The 22,062-nt window shown below is 38.3% G+C and overlaps 1 protein-coding gene across 1 annotated transcript; it reads right to left on the minus strand.

The window, feature by feature from the left end:
* Nucleotides 1–296: 296 nt before the first annotated feature.
* On the minus strand, nt 297–21,058 carry LOC131793812 (anoctamin-7). The gene is made up of 34 exons (XM_059111290.2): nt 20,845–21,058; nt 18,347–18,470; nt 17,717–17,856; nt 17,398–17,505; nt 16,930–16,999; nt 16,678–16,820; nt 16,251–16,361; nt 15,208–15,286; nt 14,456–14,592; nt 13,850–13,984; nt 13,534–13,603; nt 13,277–13,389; nt 12,864–12,971; nt 12,250–12,386; nt 11,924–11,981; nt 11,755–11,809; nt 11,107–11,162; nt 10,720–10,794; nt 10,135–10,243; nt 9,681–9,774; nt 9,134–9,242; nt 8,671–8,731; nt 8,407–8,489; nt 8,021–8,158; nt 7,405–7,563; nt 6,573–6,609; nt 6,035–6,146; nt 5,858–5,912; nt 4,982–5,079; nt 4,745–4,869; nt 4,225–4,430; nt 3,633–3,772; nt 1,922–2,012; nt 297–1,128 (listed from the first exon to the last, which is right to left on the minus strand). Exons 1-34 carry the CDS (start codon nt 20,854–20,856, stop codon nt 952–954), a joined length of 3,525 nt encoding a protein of 1,174 aa, XP_058967273.1. The 5' UTR covers nt 20,857–21,058; the 3' UTR covers nt 297–951.
* Nucleotides 21,059–22,062: the final 1,004 nt, after the last annotated feature.

Here is a 22,062-nt window from a genome sequence, read left to right on the forward strand (position 1 = left end):
AATATTCGGTAATTTTGTTGAATAAACATCTAGCCCAAACAAATTCCATGTCATTCCCTGGTTGTCCCTACGCTGTGCGGAATTGTAACTTTAGGCTGTTATCACCCATCAGGTTTATGTTTGATCTTTCTTTCCACGGCAAGATATTTCTGCTTCCTGTGTTCCTCCTAAATATCAGCTTATTTCAGAGCCAAAGACTATTAAAAAACAACAAAAACAAGCAAACACATCTTGCTGTAGGTCTGAAAAATAACGGGCGTGAAGCATCTACTTTTAAAGGGAAACTTCCACGCGAATTTGTTTCATTTAATATTTTATTTACTCAGAAGGTCAAAATTGTAAATTCATGATTTCATTATACAGTATTTTCAAGCTCTGAAGGTCCCATGAAGACGTAATGTATTTACAATTGTTCAAAAATATTTTCGTTCTTCTTTTGATCTTCAGGCGATTCAGAATATTTTTTGGCCGTATTTTCTTTTTTAATCGCGGACGTTTGGCAGATAAAAGAAAGAGTAACTTCAATATTAAATACCATTTGTGGTTTAGAACGTGAGAAACAGCCTTTCGACAAAACCAGCGGATTAACGAACCTAATGCATCTAATTTCATGAATGATCTTCACCAAGGTGGTTGTGGTGGCATATAATGACAGTCAGCCGTTTGCCTTACAGTAAGATTCCTAGGTGGCATTCATTTCTCCATTTATATCATCTCTAATCTGACGTTTGGCATTAAATTGATATACGTTATCTTTTTTTGGATCAATACGTAGCTATTCGGAGACGGCGGCAATCTTGCCGAAGAAATGATATGATCGCCCTCCTGAGAATAAATATTACTTGAGCGAAACGTATTTGATTTGTTTGTACGTTGTATTAATTTATTGAACTGGTTATGCATTGCGTTACGTAAAGCAGGCGAAATTTAAAAGAGCCTATGATGGTAGTGTCATGTTTCAAGTTCCAGCATGTAGTCATCAGAAGAAGGCAATCCTCCCATGAGTCCGTGATTGTCAGACATGATCTGCTTAGCCTGGTACGCTTCTCTTTTAATGGCTTGGTCCAGGCCAGCTGGTATATCAGGTACAAGCATGTCAATGAGCCACGATACGGAGAACACAAAATGCTGTCGGAAAAGAGACAGAAATAGAGTTTCGGTAAAAGGAAGCGAAAACTAATCCAGCGACCTACTCCAACCGTAGTTTTTCGCGCGGTATCAGGGCAGTACACCATGTGAAATTGCTTCTATCCTTGGTTGGGGTGTTTGGTCATCACAGGAATTCCACCTAGCTTATTTGCGAGATTCTCTTTGGGGTAGAGTCATTGTTTGAAATGCCCAGTCCGAGAACATAACACATGGCCTCTTAAGTTCTTTTAAGCCTTGATCAGAGGATAAAGGGCCGGCGAAGGGGAAGTAAGAAAATAATTCAGGCCTTCCGCTGTCAGCTCCTCGCCTGCTGACCGATTTTGTTTTAGCTCGGAAAATGACTGAAGCCTGCACTTGGCACGAAATGCTTGACGCAGGGTGCAGGGCGCTGGTCATTGGTTCAACCCACTTCCCTACCTACTATGACTGATGTAAAGTCCAGTAATCAAACGAAAATCATTTTATATCGGAAGGACATTCGAGAAAGTTACAGAAAGTGTAACTTGGCAGCTATTTGTAACCTGCGTGTGTGATTTGTGTGGACAGATTCGTTCCTTTTCTCGTAAACAGTTTCGTTTTCATGAGTTTGAAGATTTGAGCGTTCGTAACACGCTCCCTCTTGTTCATGAGAAAAGCGTTCTCAAGCAATGGACGCGAAGGGAACATCTTGGAGTAAACGTGCAAAGATACACACTTGGAATGAAGCCCGAGGGTTGAAACATCAAAATAATTAGAAGTTGCAATCTCTTGGTGATTAATTAGTTCAACTCACCTCGAATAAAATAACAAACCCCAGCTTTAATGTCACCAAATGCCAATAAAATTTGCTCGGACTACCATCAGGATTATTAAATTCGATATACCTGTGGAGATATGGTAGAGTTATTAAAAGACGCGACAGGATCCAATAAATTAATTCGACTTTTGCAGATCGATGTTATGAAATATTTATGATTGAATTTAACCAACCATTAAGACTTGGTGAATCCTGTTAAAGTTTTATTTTTCAAGATCAAAGCTTGCAATTTACGTAACATTCCCGATAAATATTTGACAAATCACCCGCTAACGTAAAACAATATTTTCAAGGAACTCAGGTGTATGCGCCAGTAATATATATCGCGCACAATAGATGTTGTAGGAATGTTTGGGTTGCAGCTCCGAAGGCAGACTTGTGTCCACAATATTTTCTTCATTATGGTATTCGCCTCCCATGTTTGAATGATCTATTATTCGGATTACGATTAAAAGCTTTCAAACAGAAAATGTCTTGAAAGGTACGAATGTTTTTCTCAATAAATAGCACAATAACGGTTTAGCCTCGAGCAATGCTTATGGCTGATGTTTGTCTTAAATATAGTTTGCTTAGATTTCATACCATGTTCGGTTTGAGTCGCTTTTTTATTTATCGAGTTAAATTTGCGGATTCTTATGAACAAGATCATGCCAAGTAAGAAATCGGAGCTGCGGCGAATTTTAGACGAAATTGGGATGAACATTAAAACATTGTGAATGGAGTTGCCAACGACTATGATGACCCATAATTTTTTTCTCGTTTGAAACTAATCACTCACTTCCTTTATCATACAACAACTACGGCCCCAACGCCTTCACTGAATACCAATGTGAACAGATCCCCGGATGAGGGCCGCATGCAATAGCGCAAGCAGGGCTGGGAAAAGGCTACGGCCCCGCGTGATGAAGGATACAAGGTGCGAGAAAGCAGAGAGAGAAAGAGTGGCTCTTATTGACTGACTTACAGTAGGTCGAAGCAGACGGAAAAATTATGGCTCTCGGTTATTACCTCGAGCCAATGCTTCTCTGAGCGGCGCTTCCACTCGGTCATTAAGCATTGCGTGTATTACGTGTATGTCGTGTGTATGATAATAAACGTGAATTATCACGTGTATTTTAGTTTCATGTGCTTCCAAACGACCAAGAGAATCCCTTGTTCTCTTCAAAAATTAAACGAAATATTTTAGCGTAAGTCATAGCGCAGAGGAAGGATCTGTTCAAGGATTGGAAAATCTTCCTCGAATACTTTGTACAGTAAGTAGAAGATCGTTTTGGTGACCATGTGACATTCATTTCGCTGTGGATTTCAGAACGATCTGATGGTGCCAACGTCCATAACTTACTACGGCTTATAACTTGTCATTTTAAAGTCCAGAAATTGTAACAGACAGGCTGTTTAGCCGAGATCTGGTCTCTATGTAGTGAACACTTTCCGGTCATTTGATAAATGTCATGCTCTTAACACGTTTGGATTGGTTTGCTCGGGTTTAGTTTTGATGTGTTCCTGGTGACTTTTTCTTTTAGAAAGAGATTATAGTACATACCAACCAGTACATGCCGAACAGAATTTTCATTACGTTTTGTGGTGGACATGATAAGCATCTCTTAGCCGTCAGAGACCTGTGGTTGACTTTTTCTTCTACTGTATCTTGTTAAAAATTTATGAAAAATTTAGGGTATGTGGTTACCTGCAGGGTACTGATGTAGAGTTGGCTGGCGCCCAGGCAAGGCTGTAGTTAGTGTAGCCGTGAAGGGAGCCATCTGGTGATATAGAAGCTCTGTACAACAATTTTGGCAAAAATTGCGAGGTGAATGCTATAAGGAAAGCCTTTGAAAAAGTAAAGAGAAACAAGAAGTATTATGCCTTAGCATTCTAACTCTTTTTAGTCTTTAGTGGGGTCGCTCTGAGTTTGAAGGTAGCATGTGGCCAGAAATATCTGTATGTCTATCAAATAATCATTCTGTTGTTTAACTATTTAATCTAGTTTAGATTAAACAAGAGTAACTGGTTTATTGTAATCTCATTACAAACACTTCAATATCTCCGAACGTATAATTCTCTAGGAAGTAGGTTCTTCACTCGCCTAAAGCGTGAAACAAGCATGACTTTTCAGAGTTATTTGTTTTTGAGTTCTTTTGAGTTTTTCTGAAATTAAAAACGTGATTTACTAGGATGCTTGTTAAGTATTTAGAATGTTTTGTAGCTCCAATGTTACTTCCGGTCATGATAAGTCACTGCACGAATTATTGATCCACTACAACCATTGCAACTGTACTTACATTACTGATGACAGCCATTTTCGCTATCGCTGATAACATACTGAACCAGATTCCAATGTCCTGTGCTCTATGTGCCACAGGACGCCGCAAATCGCACACCATCTTGTCTGAGTCAATGCGAATCTCAAAGATGTTGTTGGCGAGAGCGAAGAACGGAGCCAGAGGAAAGGCAGCCACAAAGATTGTAACGAAACCAAACTGGATGACTGGAAAAAAAATAAGTGAAAAAAAATTACGTTTGTTTGCTGGTTTCATTAAATGTTTCTTTGCTGGTTTCATAAACCCGATTTACCTTACTTTATTGCTATTTAAGGATCAAAACGAATACAAAGTGATTGAAAACGGTCATAGCCTGGTATTGGTCGAGATCTACCTATTGAAACCACAGTTATTAGGATCTAAAACCATACAGACAGTAGTCCACAAATAGACCAATCAAATTCACTGATAGTAAATTTTCATACTAGACTCTTGTCCGCATTTGAAGATCGTTCAACAACCAAAAGGTTTCTGGCCTTACCCATTTCCAGGTATTCTCCAAACAAGCCTTCGTTTTCCAGTAAATCATAATCCAGTTCCCAGCGCGGCTTCACCTCATTTCCGGTCACTCCCATTTTTCTTTTCTTCATGAACTTTTTTATTTCACTGAGCCAAAGGAAAATGGAATAAATAAATGGGTATAATGATGTTAACAATGGGATAGAAACGATTAAGCATTGAATAAGCTCAACCAATTTGTGTTCAGCTGAAAACTTACGGCACAAGGACTTCCTGTACATTGCCGATGACTTGCTTGCCAATCATGATAACTGACAGCTGTTGAGCCAACTCCATCAGACATCCACCGGGACTGCACTGTAAATGCAAGATGACAAAGTACTTCAGACTAGTTTTAACTCAATAAAATTGCTCCCTCACCTCAAATTAAGACATGTTTCAAATAAATACGAGAAGTAACAGGGAACTATCGTATGTTTGATTTTTTCATGCGGTCTTCTACCATACAAAGTTGGTCATTTAGGCAAACTTAACGGTTCAAGTTCTTTTCACTTATAACGGTTATTTACAATATTTATGAAGCCCAAGACATTTCGTTACATGTTTTTGTTAGGGATTTCAGTCCGGAACCAGCACAGTGTACAGTAACCAGAGAGACATTCAGTTACATGCTTAACACAAAAGCCACAAGATTGTGCACGTTCAGTGAGCCCCCAACCTTTGCTGCAGCACCATCATCTTTGCTTTCGATTTTTTGTCACCTTTGTTAACAACTTCTCTTTACAGCTCACTATGTAACTTATAGATTCCATGTTACGGTGATTCTTTCCAGTAATAGATCACAGATGACGTCAAAATTTTGTAAAAACAAAAAAGTGGGGAGCCTCTAGGCGCAGCTGAGTGTCATCGATGTTCTTACCATATTTTGACATCCTCTGAGATCTATTACTGCACAGACCGACGGCAACATAGAATTTATTCGTTTTGTATGATAATAAAACTTAATGTTGTTAATGGTGAAGTCATCTATGGGTCTGTTCTTTAATAGATCATGGGCAAGAGCCAATCAAAATCAGAGCATGTATCGTGTAGCTTATCATATGATTGGTTGTTGAGGGATGCTCTTTGATCTTACCTGCTCTGTCCTAAGGCCAAATATCTTTGTATAATTTCCTGGATAACCAACAAGTCTAAAAAGAAAAGAGTAGCAAAAGAAGTAAGCATTAAGTGTTTCATATATTTCGTGTATTCGAGGAATTAAAATAAAAATGAAAATGAAGCAAGATGAAGGGCATCTGAGTTAGCAACTTACTTTCCCTTGAAAAAAGCTATGTAGAAGATGGAAGCGAAGAAGTTCATAAACTGGAACACGAACACTTTGAATGTTAAGTTATCTTCGTATTCCGTTTGCGTGCGATGCATCTCTGAAAAAGAAGAAAAACAAGAATATATTTGTTTTCTTTGGGGTGGATATTACGAAGGAATAGTCAACTTATTTTGGAGCCAAATCAGAGCTTGAGTCAATCCGAGCTACGGCAACCCGAGGCGGCTCGCTAACCTCAAATAACCGTAGTCCAAGTTGCTTCGCCAGTTGCTGGTACTTATAACTTATTTTCCATTAATTAGCATTTTTCTTAGGGTTCAGATGCTTAGGGCAGATAGAAATATATTTGTTATTCCATCCACTCTTCATATGAAGTTAAACATTGCATTCTCTTCCCTGCAGCTAAACACCTGCAGAGTGATTTCAACTAACTTTGAGTTTGACACGTGGAGTGTACTCATTCAACCGGTGAACTGTGGTATATATAAAATATCAAATATATTAAAATTCAGTAAAGAAAACTCACCCCAATGGTTTAAAACGTAGGCTAACTTTTCATAGACCTTTGTGAAAAAAAATATTATTTATGTTCAAGTAAGGTTTTCTCTTCAGTTACTACATTTCTAGTCGTCAATCGTTGAGCACTTCTACAGAAACTCTTAACATTCAGCAATCTATTTCGTGTAGTTTTCAAATGAGCGTCGAAAGTAAATTAAATTGCATTGGTTTTACTAGCTTCTCTCTGTGATTGGTCAAGAAAACTCGCGCCACTCTCTCAATCAATCAGATGCCAATTTAAAACCAACTACGACTTGTTCACCAGCGTTTTCCCGCGCTTTACGCAATTTGCTTGTCTCTGCGTTGAGTTCTGATTGGGTCTTTAAGGTTTTTTTATCTTACTCTGCTTGACAATTTTGATTATAATGGTTTTAAATGATGCACCCGCATTACAGTGAACGTTTAAGTAATTCATAAATTGGTTTTAGCTTACCACGCATTATAACTGGTCCAGAAAGGTTGCGCCATCCTTGCAACCAATCCGATGTAGAAACAAACTATTTGTGACTTGCTCTCTCACATTTTCCTGTGCTTGAAGCTATTTACGTTTTTGTTCATTTGAGTTCTTATTGGTTGTTGTGACAAGTGCCTTTTTTGTGATTGGCAGATTTTATTACTCTGGTTTTGTTTTTACGACTTAGTTAAAAGCGTTTTATTGTGTAGTTCCTAAACGTTTACTGTGTACAAAACTAGCAAGAAAGACGTCTTTTAAATAACCACTTCACATGAAAAAGTAAATGAAACGTATTTCGTAGAAAGGTTGAATAATTAGAAAGACTCATTTTCCCTGTTTTTCTTACCTTGCTCAGTATCATTATGATGATAAGATTCATGATTGAGCCTGTCACAGATACAATAGTTGAAGCATACTCCTGAAAGTTTGGGTTTTCGTAGAGTGGATGAATCACAAGCAGCTTGTATACGATAACTCCGACCATGAACAATACCACGAGGGAAACCTGTCGGAACACGTATCATCTTTTAAGTGTGGGTAGTGGAATTAGGAGTGGGTAGATCTCTAAACTATCCAGGTAAGCGAACTTGGTTTCTTGTACATTTGATATTTTTTGGCATTTTCTGAAAAAAGTCAACGACGTTTGGAATCATCTGGTTCAGTTCAAGAGGTGACACATTACTTCACTCACTAGATTCGCCTTTGAGTAAAGGTAAAAAGACTCAGAGAAGAACCTCGGAGAGAAATTGGACGAGTAATTTTATTTCGGTTAAGTGAGTGGCGCTGGGCCGATTTTTAGAATTACGACCACGACTTCCTTTGAATTAATAGCAATCAATTTAATGAAGAGTTCGATTATGAGCAGCTTGTCACTGAATTCACTGGCTCAATGAAAACTTCCATTTCATGTGAAATTTGTCTCAAAGGGTTTCATCTTACTCTTTTTTCTCTTGTTTTCTTACCATACAGATAACAATGGCAATTCCTGAAACGATTCTTGGGAATCGCTTTTCTTCGGGAAAGTGTGGTTCTAAAAGCCCTGTTACAGGATTCCTCTCCACAGCCGGGGCTAATGCTGCAAAGGTGGGTCGAGGTCTTTCCTAGAAAAAGATAAAACAGTCAAACATGTTAGAAAGCATGATAAAAGATAGTCCTAAACGTAAGGCTGATTGCTAGTTGTTCAAAAATAGCATCTCATTAATTATTCTTGGTAAGATAGCCGTTGACCTTGAGCTTCTCTGATCCATTTTATTTAGGGTTTTCACATTCCATATAACAAAATTAGACAAATGGTTTTTCAAACACATTATCGAATACATAAAAAATCATTCAGCCTCATATAAAGTACCTCTTCTTCTTCGAAGCCCAGCACATCCCATTGATAGGCCAAAGTGATTTCCTTTCGTTTCCAGTACTCCAGGAAAAACACAGCTGTAAGAAAGTGAGCGTTCACACGCACTTAACTGACAATGTGTGTCCTTTAGTCACTGGCTAAAAAATTTATAATTATTCTAATGGTTTGCTGCTGTTTGTTTATATTACAGGTCTTTAAGTAATTTTATTACATTTATGATATAATAAATAATGTATACTAACGAAAAAATTAACTTACCCCAGAAAGCAACGAAAAGGGCATAACCCACTGTGGCTGGATTATCAAATAAGTACGATGTCTTGAAAAAGAAAACGAATTATCAATAAATAACTCATCGATAATTGAAGCATATATCTCTCCATTATACTCACTGGTTGGTAGAAGATTAACTCAGAATGCTCCAATCGCGTTCAAAAACTTTCCCCGAATGCCGCTCAATTGCAAAATGGGGCCGGAAGACTTAAAAAGTCAATCAAAACTCAACAATAACAGAAGTAACAAAACAGCTTGATTGTTTGTGCCTACCTTTGTGTCGTAAATACGACCATTTTTTGCATGTAGAAATTTTCGAAGTCTAACCTTTTCAGTATTCCGGGCATCGCGCCAAAAGGTTACCACAAGGTTACCAATATTTAGAGACCATAAATCTAGTCTTTCAGTAACGCTACGATATGCATTTGATACAAAAACTCCCTCTTACCCTCGCTCGGGAGCAACTTGATTTCAAGTCCCATGCTTTGCAGCCCAGTTCTTCTTCACACAGTGGACACATTACAAATGTCCAATTCGCGCTGTTACAGATCTCAAGCCTTTGAAGCACGTTTTAAAATTTATTAACGATTTATGAACTGAAAGGTAAAATCACTCAGAAAATAACAAAAACACTAAAAGCAGTATTTTTCATCGCAAAACACCTGATAAGGGGTCACGGTAAAGGACACAAAAGATGGAAATATTCAATTATTGAAACATGTGCAACCCTAAGTAAAACTCGGTTTGCTCGGCAATCACTGAACATAGGAGATTTTTTTAAACTTATTCTTGTTGTGGTCATTAAATTAAATTAGTAACGAGGCAAAACGGTTTGTAAATTTGAGATTTCAGAGAGTGGCAGTGGGGTCGGATTATTTTAAAAAGAAGAGGAAAGAACTTTCATCTAAGACCTTAGAAAATGGCCATGGTAAGTAAGAAGTTATATATTGCTTGTGATTTATTGTGGCTAGCATTGCTAATCCTTTCCTACTTACGCCGTGTTCTGACTACTATCTATTGTCAGATAACCGTAAAGGAAAACAAGTAGCCCAACAAAGGAGGGTGGTATCAGCCATGCTGTGTATTGTCCTGTTAGAAATGTAAAGTATGTGCATTAAAAACTCCGAAAAAAAAAAAAAGATGGGGGGTGACCATCGTATAGGTGGGTTACATGTTGTGATTTTGGGTCACACTGGGGGCTGTCCGGTGGTTGGAGGGGAAAGAGAGGGAGTGAAGTGTGATAGGGGACAGCCAAAGATGGTACATGTAGGAGGTAAGTAGTGAGCCAGGGAAGCGGGTGCAATATAGAGTGGTTATGGACAACTAGCTAGATAAAGAGCAAAATTTAGATGGGTTGAAGTACACGTGTGAAAAAATTTGGTAAATGAGAACGTTTTTCAGTTTTTGGCGATAAAATGATCAACACGATGTTAAGAAGTCATTACTTACCAAGCCAACCGAAGTAAATGCCGATCTTCTCTCCAAAGTATTCTCTGACGTGATCAAGTGGTTGATATTTCAGCCACTTTCCCCATCGTGCCCAGTATTCTTTAAGTATCTGACACAAAAAAAGCATATGACTTATGTGAAGTTGCTCTGTCATTTTGGGAAGACTCGAAGAGAGTTTAAAAAAAAGATGACGAAGATCTGAAAAAAAAGGTATTACCTTTGATCTTGTTCTCGTGATTTGAGGTCGCATACATTCGTTTGACTTACAGAATTTTGATTACATTGCCGTGCCAACCTTGCTTGAGTTTTAGAACCCGCGACCAAAAGATTTGTCATCATGATCTTGAACAACATGGCTGTCTAAGTTACTGTAAAGCTTTTATAAAGCGGGCCGGCACACGTACCAGACTTTCATACTCGCTTTAAGATGAACAGACAGCTCTGCCTGTATTCGAAGGATTGCCAATTACTCACTCCGGTCCATCGAGGTTTGACAATGAATCGCTTTCGTGTGATTTTCTATGTCAGTTGAGTATCAAGCAGATGCTGGGTAGAGTTCTGAGGTTGTATTTAGATATAGCTTACCTGTCTCTGACTTAGTCTTCTCTCCTCTGGTCCATCTGGTGCCTTATTCCAATCTGAAGGCAGCTCTGCTGGGCCCTGTGAGTAATTAGATAACATGTCAAAAGAGAGTGGCTGCAGTTTGGGCCATATACTGAACGAGCAGGAAGTCTGGAAAGTTCATTGATTAAATTTCAGATTTATTTTCCGTGCTGCAGATTCAATTCTGTGGATATTGATGAAAAAATTTGGTAGTGTTTGGGTCACTGTGCTACATTGGGCAGACGAGATTGATTAGGTAATTTCAAATTGGTTTCATCTCGTGGTCTTCATCACTATATGTGTATGACAACTGAGTTACATGAACTTAAAAGCCACTTCATCTGTCATTTCCTATGCTACCACGCTCACCACATGAAGAGGATACGCTGCTGTAAATACTCCTTCCTCCACGAGTCGACTAATACCTGAACAAAAAAAAAAAACATTATCCACTCTTCGTTATTCAACCTAGTTTAACAAGAAAGGTAGTTCATGCTCTGGCCAATCCCTGCAATGGTGCTACACTAAAACATGTTAGGTATTTGTCATTACGGTGAGTGGAATAAGAAAAATCCGACTCTGCATTGAAGACCCTAATACTATCGAGTTCCGAACTCTTTCCCATCAATTAGAGAAAAAATGATTTTTTTACCGTTTGAAGATGTTCACTCGCCTTAAATGTTAAAGAGCCCTGTTAAAATGTGGCCGCTCAATTAAGATTATTAAAGCCATTTTGCCTCTCGACTGGGAAAGAAAATAGCACGTGGCAATCTATGGCTAGGAATGTTTGGTTTACTCCTAGTCAGGAAAGGTTCTGTTTATTATTAGGATAAGCAATGATCATTATTTTGTGCAGTTATGATTGTACTGATTTAATATCTTCAATGCCTGCTTAGTGGGAAATGTTCTGAGTGCTTTTTTCATCCTAATTTCTCGTTAGCGCTTGATCTGTGCCTTTCAGTAGCGCCAAATCCTCTTTTGTTGTCATCCCTCGTTCAAGTAAAATCGATCCGTTACCTATTTCTCCTTTGTTGCGGCTTCCGTACACAGCTGTTTCGAGGATCTCATTTGCCTGGAAAAAAAAAACCGTTTACACGAGCAAGAAAATATGCAAAAGGATCCATTAATTTTTTATTTTTTCAGAGTGAGATAACTTTAATAACACAAGAATACAACAAAAACTCACTACTCTTGTTCGTTCCGTGTCCTTAAAGTACGTTTCTGGGTTGTCGCTTCCTACAAATCTGCAGGGAAAGAAAAATTTAAAGCACTTAGACTCGACACATGGAAAAGACCAAGAATAAGATGCGAGGGATACTCAGTTTTATTTACATCCATAAATTTCGGAGTAGAAACATTGTATACGTTTAAGGATGTGAAACAACTAGCCCTTGACCGGAGAGTAATCTTTTTTGGTATTAATCAGAGTGTTCATATGTTCGCCTATCGTATTTAAGTGTTTTTCTCAAGATATTATTTCATTAAAAACATTACATGACGTTTTTTAGTTACCTCTGCAATTTACTGGCTTGAAAGGTGGCTGTAAAATAATTTGGGGGTTGATCTGGGACATCATCCTTGAATATATTTGGCAAATGAAATTTCTTCAATATCCGCTCTGACCAGTTGATCTTTTCTTCTGTTCTCGCCTTTGAATTGAAAGACGATTTGAGGGGAGAGAATCAGTTAGTGCTGTGGTAAAAAAGAAACATTTTGACTCCTTGCCTCTTGCAAACGTGCTTCTCAAAAACTAGCATGCAGTTAAATGCGCGCAACTCTTTTGTCCGGGTCAGCAATCATTTCCGGGTGTATGGAACGCTGACCTTCATTGCTCCTCTCATAGAGAGAGTGTCGCAGGGGATAAATTCTTACCACAAATATATATGATTTTTGAATAAAGGGGTAAGTTTCTAAAGAAACTGTGGTGCTGCGTCGGTGGGAGAGTATAGCAAGTAATTTAGTGTTAAAAACTGAGTTGAAATCGTAAATTAACCACCGTAAAGGGTAAAAAAGCTGACGTTTCGAGCGTTAGCCCTTCGTCAGAGCGATTTCCAATCATGATTTTTGGTTTGAATTAAGGCTCCCTCGACCCAACGAACACTATCATGACCTCTAGCCCTCTTTACCTTCAGTGGACCTTTAAAATTCAGCTCTTCGGCGTAGAATAACATGACTTCCCACGGAACGTGAACTTTGATGAAGTGAAGGTGTCCTTTCTTCGTTGGGGATTGTTCCTAGAACGGATTAGTTATGCTATTAGTCTGATAGTCTTAGAGACAGGGATCATTTTGTGGAGAGAGGCAGAGGGTGGCAAATGATAAATAGTTTGTCTTGCAGGTTGACTGTCATGAATTACGCGATAGGAGCCAAACAGAAGCCTTAGTTATCAACTCTTAAGTATCTCTCTATAGTGCAGAGAGGAAAGAAATTCTAATATGATAGAAGTATTATCTATCTTTCAAAATAATCAGTAGCACATCTCAACAAGTGTGGATTGCGGAACAAGACGATAATTCAAGTATCGAGAAAACGGTCAAACCTCTTCGAACTCCAGCTGAGATTTCTGCAGGTTTTTCATGTACTTCCTTCTGTATCGTAGGGTTTCTTTCGAAGCAGGTTCATTATCGAACTCTTCGTAAGCCAGGACAAAGTCTAGGCAGGAGGCGAAGAAAACCGGTGAGATACTAGTAACAACCGACTTTACCCAATAAACTATAAAATTCCTTATCTGGGGTAAAATAAGAACAAGGTTCTCCTGTGGCAAAGTGATTTTTAAGAGTGTCTGTACAGACTCACCTATTCTTCTTTTCTGATCTCTGAAGAAACAGCCCGCCTCTCCACTCATATCGATCTCATCAAAATCACTCTACAAATATGGGTTCATATAAAATCAGTCGAACCAAATCCTTATGGTTAACTCACACGATGAAGTACTTTAATTCTTATAGGTGGGACAAAGGTACAACAGACAACTAAGGAAGTCCTTACATTACCTTGGGTGTTTATTGACAAAGGCGTGAACAGCTTTTATTCATAACTTATTACGTTTACTTCAACTCAGAATGCTATACTTCGGAAATTGTAACTACAAATTGAGACCTTAAGCTCTTACCAAACTGTAAAACTCAGAGTTTTTAAACAACTGCTCTGCGTCCTTTTCAACCAATAGAGTAACTTTGTCAACGGATCTTTGAACAAGTTGAACTGCAGCATCTTGAGGAACAGAGCGAACGTCCACGCCATTTATCTGAAGGTGAAAAGACAATTACTTCAGAACATTTTTGTTGCTTTTATATGATTTGAAACCTACACTCCCAGACATAATAAGTTGGGACACTTCTCCAGAGCAACCTCCAAGATGTTTATTCACCCCTCTCCCCCTTCCAATGTTGTTAATTACTAATGTGTCTATGCCATCTTGCGGACCAACATTGAGAGGGAGGGGAGGCAGTAGGTGTCCCAACAAATGTTTCTGGGAGTATAGGTGGGTATGGGGAAGCAAATACACTGGTGAAAGCGTTCATCCCTCACCGCCATTTGCTCATGTCCAACTCAGAAACATCAGATGTGGGTGGTCTTGGGCGTTTTGCGCATGAACAGTGACCTTGATCGCCTGATAAAGTCGTCAGCGGTATACAATCGGAACCTGCGATCTACATTCAATGTGTGCCATCGTGAACGGAATTAAGAAAATTTATTTTTAGCAATTCAAATGTACCTCAAGGAGTCTGTCTCCGATTTTTAGCCGACTGTCCCGATCAGCGGAGCCTCCTGGTTTGATTGACGTTACAAAGATTCCCGGATGGCCACGCATGTAATTAGCGTCACTGCCTCCTCTGATATTGAACCCAAGGCCTGGGAAGGAGTGAAGCCACAAATGCAATTAAATTTTTGAACATGGTTTCACCCGAAATCTTTCTCTGAGAATACTTTCATGATACAGTGATTTGTGTGTCAGTCCCTTGGTAGTAACTGCAGAATACCCTGCCACTTTGGTCCACCTCATGTACATGTGTCGTGAGGCTTTCAAGAACGTGGCATAACACAATAGACGCTATTCTTACTTAATGACATGTAAATGAGTGGTAGGGTATTCTGCTGTTTAGCCTTCCCTTTAAGATGCATTGAAAATTATAAGAATCTTTAAGCTCTTTCTATGCTTTTTTTTAAAGTAACACAAACGGATTAAATACAATGGAAGTAAAATCTAAATAAAAATGCAAATGAAGATAGCACCCTTGGAACTGATGCTTTTGTTTTTAAGATCTCTTAATGTTATTGTCAAGGAGCGAAAAAATGAATTGCAAAAGGAAAACAGCTTAAGTTTTGAACAATTCAGATCTCCTCCTTGCTCTATGATTGTCTAAACGGTCACTCGTTACTCGAAACTCCTCCCTGAGTCAAGAAAAAAAAAAAAACAGCCCATATAGTCTTGTGATAACCCTAATTGCTCGTGTATTCAGTCATTACCATATTCAGGGTCCTTGTATAATTCAATCACATTTTCGACTCCTCTTACGCTGTCTACTGCGCCTTCCCGTACGGTTTTCTGTGGAAAAATGCGGTCAGTCACCCTTTTGTAAATTATAAGAGACAACGACTCGTTCTGTCTAAGGTTTATCTTACGTGAGGTGTTGCCATGTCGAGCACAGTCAACGTCGCATACTTCAACGTTTGGAATCGGCCACCAAAGTAGTTTTTTTACATGGTTGGTAAAGGTGTTAAAAAGGCGGGGTTGGCGAATATTAGAAGATTCCGTTGTTTACATTGTTGTCTTGGGTTGTGCAAACAGGAATTCATTGTTGCACGAGCGTGTTTTATACATATCATCAACTTACATTATTTTCGTATGAAAACCAGGTAATCGATCAAAAGGCTCTTGGCCTCATTGTATTTCCGAATCAAAATTCGTCAAATGCACCGGTAAGGAATTCAATTTCAACAAACCCGTGGTACTGTTTTGCTCGTATTATGTTGGCATCTCTGCATCAACTTAATGTTTAAAAAGTTTGTTGTCAAAAAAAAAGAAAACCCGTTGAGGTTTATTGGCTGCATTACTGATTTAAGCCAGTTAGGTTTTCTTACTAATCTTTTTTTTGCGCATTGTATCTGCATAAATTTTGGCAGGTTTGTATGGATTCAGCCAGCTTAAAATAACCGGATTACAATCGAACATTTGTCAGATTATCTAACTGGTCACCTCTAATAACTTAAGTTATTAGAGGTGACCAAGCTTGGATCTTGTTAATCGACTACCACAGAAGAATATCTAATACTATGGGGAATGAGGGAAAAAAGCAGGCAGAAAGATGTCTTTTTCTCTTGAGCCTGACAAGGGAAAGATAGGTTTAGTGTAGTTCGTGCACAAAAAGCAAATCTACAGTGATAAACAAGAACTGAACTGGTGGTTTGGATGAAGAAAGAGGGAACGAAGCGGGATGCAAAAAAGGATGTTAAATTTGCTTCAGTTTTGGGTTGAAAAGCGGTGGAAATCAGAAACTTGGATGACATACCACCACTCGCTGGAGTGCCTTTTTCTCTACCAGTAGGAGAAGTCTTTTCTTGGACTGAATGAGATCGATAGCGCGGTCTATTGTGGTGTCCTCTACGTTAACATTATTGATCTGTTGGGTTAAAAATAACATAAGGTGATTTTTCTGTTATATAAACCTTTTTCATGCCAGTTAAATGCAGAACTCTCTATTATGGGGGAAAAAAATATATCACCTTTTCAGTGACAGCCAAAAAATTATGGAGAAATTAGTAGAAAATTATCTCGGAAATGGTATCCATAAACTTCTCGCACAATACCACACTCTATTAATTGATGTTTTAAGCAGAGTGGTCACCTGATCAATACTCCACCACAGTTTTCGTCTCATAAAAGCCGTCAGAAGGGTTCTAAAATTATTTGGTTATGAGTCACAAAAACATTCCTACCTCGAGAAGTTTGTCACCAACGCTAAGTCTCCCGTCACTGGCGGCCGCACCTTCTGAATTGATTCGGGTTACGTAGATACTTGGATCCTCAGGAACATACGGGCTATCTCTACCTCCTCGGATGTTAAAACCCAAGCCTCTCCCTATCAAGGAAACGATGTTAATAAACAAGCGAAAAAAGGACACTGCATTTGTAGCAAGTGTACATGGACTACTATTTTTTTATAATACTTTAAAGGTGCAATACAGTACCTTTCTTTTCTCTATGCAGTTGTATGCTCATGACACCAAGTCCATCATCTCCATCCTCACCTTCAGTGAACTGCAAACATGAAGTTTTTTGACTTAGCAAAATTCAGTCAATTAGTGAAAACCTTTTAATGACATTTTTTGAGACGAAAAATTGAATTCGAGCTAAAATTATTATAGGAATAGAACCAAATTTGAGACGCTGAACATGAAAAAGTAAACTATCCAAAGTTCCTTGATGCTATTCGTTCCGGTTTGGTTTCCTAGTGAAACTATAGATTAGATCAGAATCATGTAATCGAGTCAATTGGAAGAAGATGACGAGAAAAATGCGGTTCCGTTAAGACGGCAAATTTTAATCTAAGTTCACCTAAGAGAGAAGGGTCAACTGGTTTTCATCTCTTTTTAAATGTTATAGCTACCGAATTTGTCTTGGCATATTCGTTTACCAATCCTTAAAGCGCTGATTACCTTTATAGCTCGTTTCTGTACCAATAAGGTCAGCTTCCCTCCTTTTGTTTTCCTCACCAAGTCCAAGGCTTCAGAATGCGTGACATCACTAACATCGTTACCATTGATCTACCCAAAATGATTAAAAAAAAAAAAGAAGAAATTTGATGTTACTTACAGTATCAAAAGAGGCAACTATGCAGGAACAGTTGCAAGTGTCAACAACTTTGTTGGTTAATAGAAGATCTTTTTAAATCGCTTTTTTTAGCGCTTCGGTCGTAAAGTTGTTACGGAGAGGAAAATAAAAATTTCCATTTTACAAAACTCATGTGTTACAAACCTCCAGTATTTTGTCTCCAGGAGCCAAACGGCCATCTTTCTCCGCGGTAGCCCCCGGTCTGAGCCTTGTAATATAAATAGAAGAGTCCCCTTCTCTGAAGGGCTTGTCTCGGCCCCCTTTGATATTGAATCCATACCCCCCTGTGAACAAAACAGTTCCAAAGAGAAACGTTAAAAAATGTATTGTTGTAATACATCTTTTTTTAAACAAACTATGATTGAAATTTTCTTTGGCTAAGAGATAGTAACTACATCAGATAAGGAAGGAAAAAGGTGGTTTTAGAGGAAAATATTGTGAGGGGTCGAAAGGCTAATGTTTAAAACAAGAAAGAGAGCATTGAAAATTATTTCATGAATGCAAAAACTTCAATAAGACTTCGTGACCACAAGTGACGATGGGTACTATATGGGCACCGATGACTAAACGAACAATTCCGGGATTGATCGACGGTTTTAAAAACGTCCCTTTTGTGGGTTTGAGCAATGAATAGCAAAATTTAAATGAAAGAACCACCGATTCCATGAACATTGAGTGTATAAGACTAAGGGAACCTTTTGCAAAAACTTGGTTGACAATTTATTAATCAAAACTATTCCAATTAAAACCACCTGTTTTTTTTTTGAGTCGTACCTTTCTTTTTATTGAGCGATACAGTCAGAGTTTCCATGGGTTCGTCAGGATTTGTCAACTCAGGCTCAGCTGCAGATTCTTCGGCAGCCGGCGAACCAGGCCCCTCAGCCAACGGAACCAACTCCTGGAAAAGATCGCAAGACTTATTCTGATCAATCTCAGAATAAATTTTCAGAATGTCAAAATGCCAAGGACTTAACTCCTGATATACCTGAATGACCACGTTTCACCCGAGAAAAAATACCTATCGGTTATTGTTGAAAGTGAAGTGGTGAAATTGGCCAGATGTGCAAAAATAACGCAAGTAGTAGATAATATTACCAAACTTCCCAGACTGTGGGCGATTTATCGGATGATAATTTAAAGCCATTACTGGCACAACCCGCTTGGAAAATTTCGAAGTGAATCAGGATGAAAAAAACCTGAACCCTGGAGGACATCCTAAGTTTAGTTTTTAGAAATAGTAATGAGGCTTATTTGTGGCTAATATATAGGACATGTAAGCCTAACATCGATTTTACCACCGTTTTAATTAAAATGTCTAATCTAACCACCACCAAATAGTTTTAGATAAAAAAGAACAATTAAATTCATAGATTGCTATGAAGGCCATGTGTTGGGATGATGAACTTTCCAAATGGATTTATAAACTTTCTTCTTATAATAAAGAAGAAAATAAAATATCGAATTCTTCTTTAGACACAATAATTGATGTTTCTCATGTCTAATACAAACTGTTTTCCAAATACACGAGGCGTACGTGATCTCCCGGCAGTTAGGGAAATCAATTTTTGAATGTCGTGTTTAATGTTTAAAAAATGCGACTGATATTTTAGCCCTGATGTGAGAGAATCTGGAAACTGATTGTGACTCCCCTAATGATATGGCTCAGTAACAGTAAAACAGCAGGCACATCTGCAGATCAAACATCATAGTCGTGATCAAAATATATTAGTTTAGTAGGTTTGGAGATATAGGTTTGTATTACGTAAACGGCCCTGCTGAAGCTATTAATCAAATGGCAAAAATAGCAACGGTTTTATTTATTTATGCTAAGGCTTATGATTGAAGTTATGTACATTCATTAAATCCTCTCTTTAGATAAGCCACGAAAGTGAAATAAAGTATGTTTTCAATTGCATTCGAAGAACACGTGTTTTTGATTAACCGCACATCGAAGGTAAACATCGCCATTGCCGCTAGAAGGCACCGTTAACAAACAAAGTGCAAGAGTGACTCAGTCATTGGTCAATTGACATTCCTTCCAGTAGCTACTTACAATGCAAATCCCTTCTAAAAGAAGAAATCCTTCTAGATCCTCGAGGTCATTAACCAATCTAGAAGCCGAAAAAATGCACTCAACATTTCTCAAAAAAGATCCTACTTGGAATTATACTGAAAAATTATGGTTAATGAACTTTCCTGCGAATAATTTCTAAAACCGATCAAGTTGGAGCCAGTAGCGTCTGAAAATTCACCTAATTCCACCAAGAATAGAAAACAGCATAAAAGACCTTCATAAATATTCAAGCCGCCTCGAACACGGATTGATTCCTGTTAAACCGAATGGAAAGGTCTTTTAAAAACACATTTTATACAAATCATCTATTTCCAAAGTCAAAGAGATCAATTGTCCTTTCAGGAATGGTTGAATACACGTAGAAGGGTAGAAGGGGGGAAACGAAATTCTTTACGTTCATTTGGCAGCCTGGGCACGCCTGACATCACGTAGGCAAGTCGAAACTCCTAACCATCCATATTCTACTCATCATTTCACTCAGATACACTAGAAAAAAGATGACGCACGGTGTACACCGAAATAAACCTATTACGCTCACTTTTTTCCGGGTTTCGCAAGTGTCGTTGTTACGGAAAAGTAGGAGAGGGTCATTATGACGGTCTCGTCACAAGGTGCCGCGTATTATTCTGACAACAGAGTGTTCCTACTTGCCGGCTATGAAGGAATGTGTGTGGAAATTAATCAGCGGCTGGCTTATTTCTGCCTAGCTTAAATAAAATTAAGCTGTCCTCTACTCAAAGAATTTATGTTTCTCCAATTATGCATAGGAATATATAAATTTGTTCAATTTAGAGCGGTAACTTCCGTTCACAATGTTGGGCCGTTTGCATAAGTTCAATGTCAAATTAAGCGAAAATTGCTCATTGATTTATATCTTGAATTACGGAAAAACATGATATTTCGTCCAAATCGAGTTGTAAACAAAGCGAAATCGATCCGCCCAACGCGGAAAATTTTTTCGATCTAGAACCTTGTAGGTTACTGACCCCCTGAGATCATTCGATCGTCTACAGTAATCCGATAAAGTGCCAGACGGTTAAGAATTAAGCGCCTTTTTGGTTTGAACTCCCTTGGTAAATTTTACCACCAAAAATATCTCTTTGCTTGATAGAAGCTGAAGTTAAGACAACTTTAAAAAAGCTTTGAGTCCCGAAGTTATTTGTTGTTTATCTTGTGAATGGTTTCGTGTCAAACTTACCTCATCGGCCATTGCTTGACTGAAAGTGTTTCAAACTCCTTCACTGAATTAAAAAAGAGCGCGAAAGTTAACAATTTATCCTTAGCTGGCCCATGTCATCTTAAAAACTCACACTCAGCCAGGTTTTGATTTCGGTTTGAGTGCAGTAGTTCACAAGATTCTTGCCGATTTCATAAGAGTAAGATGCCATTCAAGGCTCGCGGCTACTTCGATCACAAAGAATACACATGCAAATTCCTATGCTCATTTTGCATGAAAATGCGTCCCGACGGGACAATCAAAACAAAGGGTTTTTAACCTCTTTTAGATGTCTACTGGACCGTGTTGAAGTTTCCAGCGCATTCTTATTTACATACATTAAATGAAGCGGTTTGCGCGGGCAATATTAGTCGCTTATCAAAAATAGCCTTTAAGGGCGTTCTGTACATGAATAACTTGCTCTCTTTCTCATTTCTTTAACGATGTATCATTCTTCAGCCCCAAATAATAGCGAGGAACTTTCATTCTTATTTCGGAGGCCAATGAGCTTGAAAAGGAAGGCTTATGATTTTGTTTCCCTCTCTTTATAAGACAGGCGATCTTTTTCTGAATGAAGAACTATCTATGAAGACTGATTCAATTAACCAACTTCACTTTGATGTGATCAATGCATTTTCTCATGGTTCTCCTATTTCATCATAGGGATGCAGGCATAGAGAATCGAAAAATTTGATAGTTTTTCATTTTCAAAGTGTTTCAGCAATTGGATGCTATACGTCAGGGAAATCTCTAAAGTCCCATTTTAAAATACTTGTGAAATCTCATAAGTTATTTAAGTAAGTAGATCAATACATGTAATATCGAAATTTGTAATATCTGACCAGACGGAAAGCAAATAATTTTAAGCTTGAGACTTGTGGAGGAAAAGGAGAATAATGATTTGACAGGTATGATATACCAAACCATTAAGTAGCACTTTTTGTTTGTGCTGTTGGGCTAATTCGGTGGTGATTAGCAAGTACTACTCACTTTCAAGCAGAAAAGATGGCTGTAATACGTAATTTCGTTTTAAACAACTAGATTTTTTCAACAAACGCTGCTAATCACTGTTTTTTTTTATAGACAAAAGCAGTTATTTTCTCCTTGTCGGTGAAAAGCAACAGCATTTATCTCCTCTCTGTGAATGGTTGTTAACCTTTTGACTCCGTTGCCGTCCCAAAAATTGGTAGATTTGGGTTT

Source organism: Pocillopora verrucosa, chromosome 9 (genome assembly GCF_036669915.1).
Source record: "Pocillopora verrucosa isolate sample1 chromosome 9, ASM3666991v2, whole genome shotgun sequence".
NCBI lineage: Eukaryota > Metazoa > Cnidaria > Anthozoa > Scleractinia > Pocilloporidae > Pocillopora > Pocillopora verrucosa.

Excerpts from the sequence above, each read along its gene's own strand:
- LOC131793812 (XM_059111290.2), bottom strand. Across the intron at positions 5,080-5,857 it reads TTGGCCTTAGGACAGAGCAG|TGCAGTCCCGGTGGATGTCT; the intron begins GTAAGATCAAAG and ends TTGCATTTACAG. Across the intron at positions 3,773-4,224 it reads AAATGGCTGTCATCAGTAAT|GCTTTCCTTATAGCATTCAC; the intron begins GTAAGTACAGTT and ends ACTTTTTCAAAG.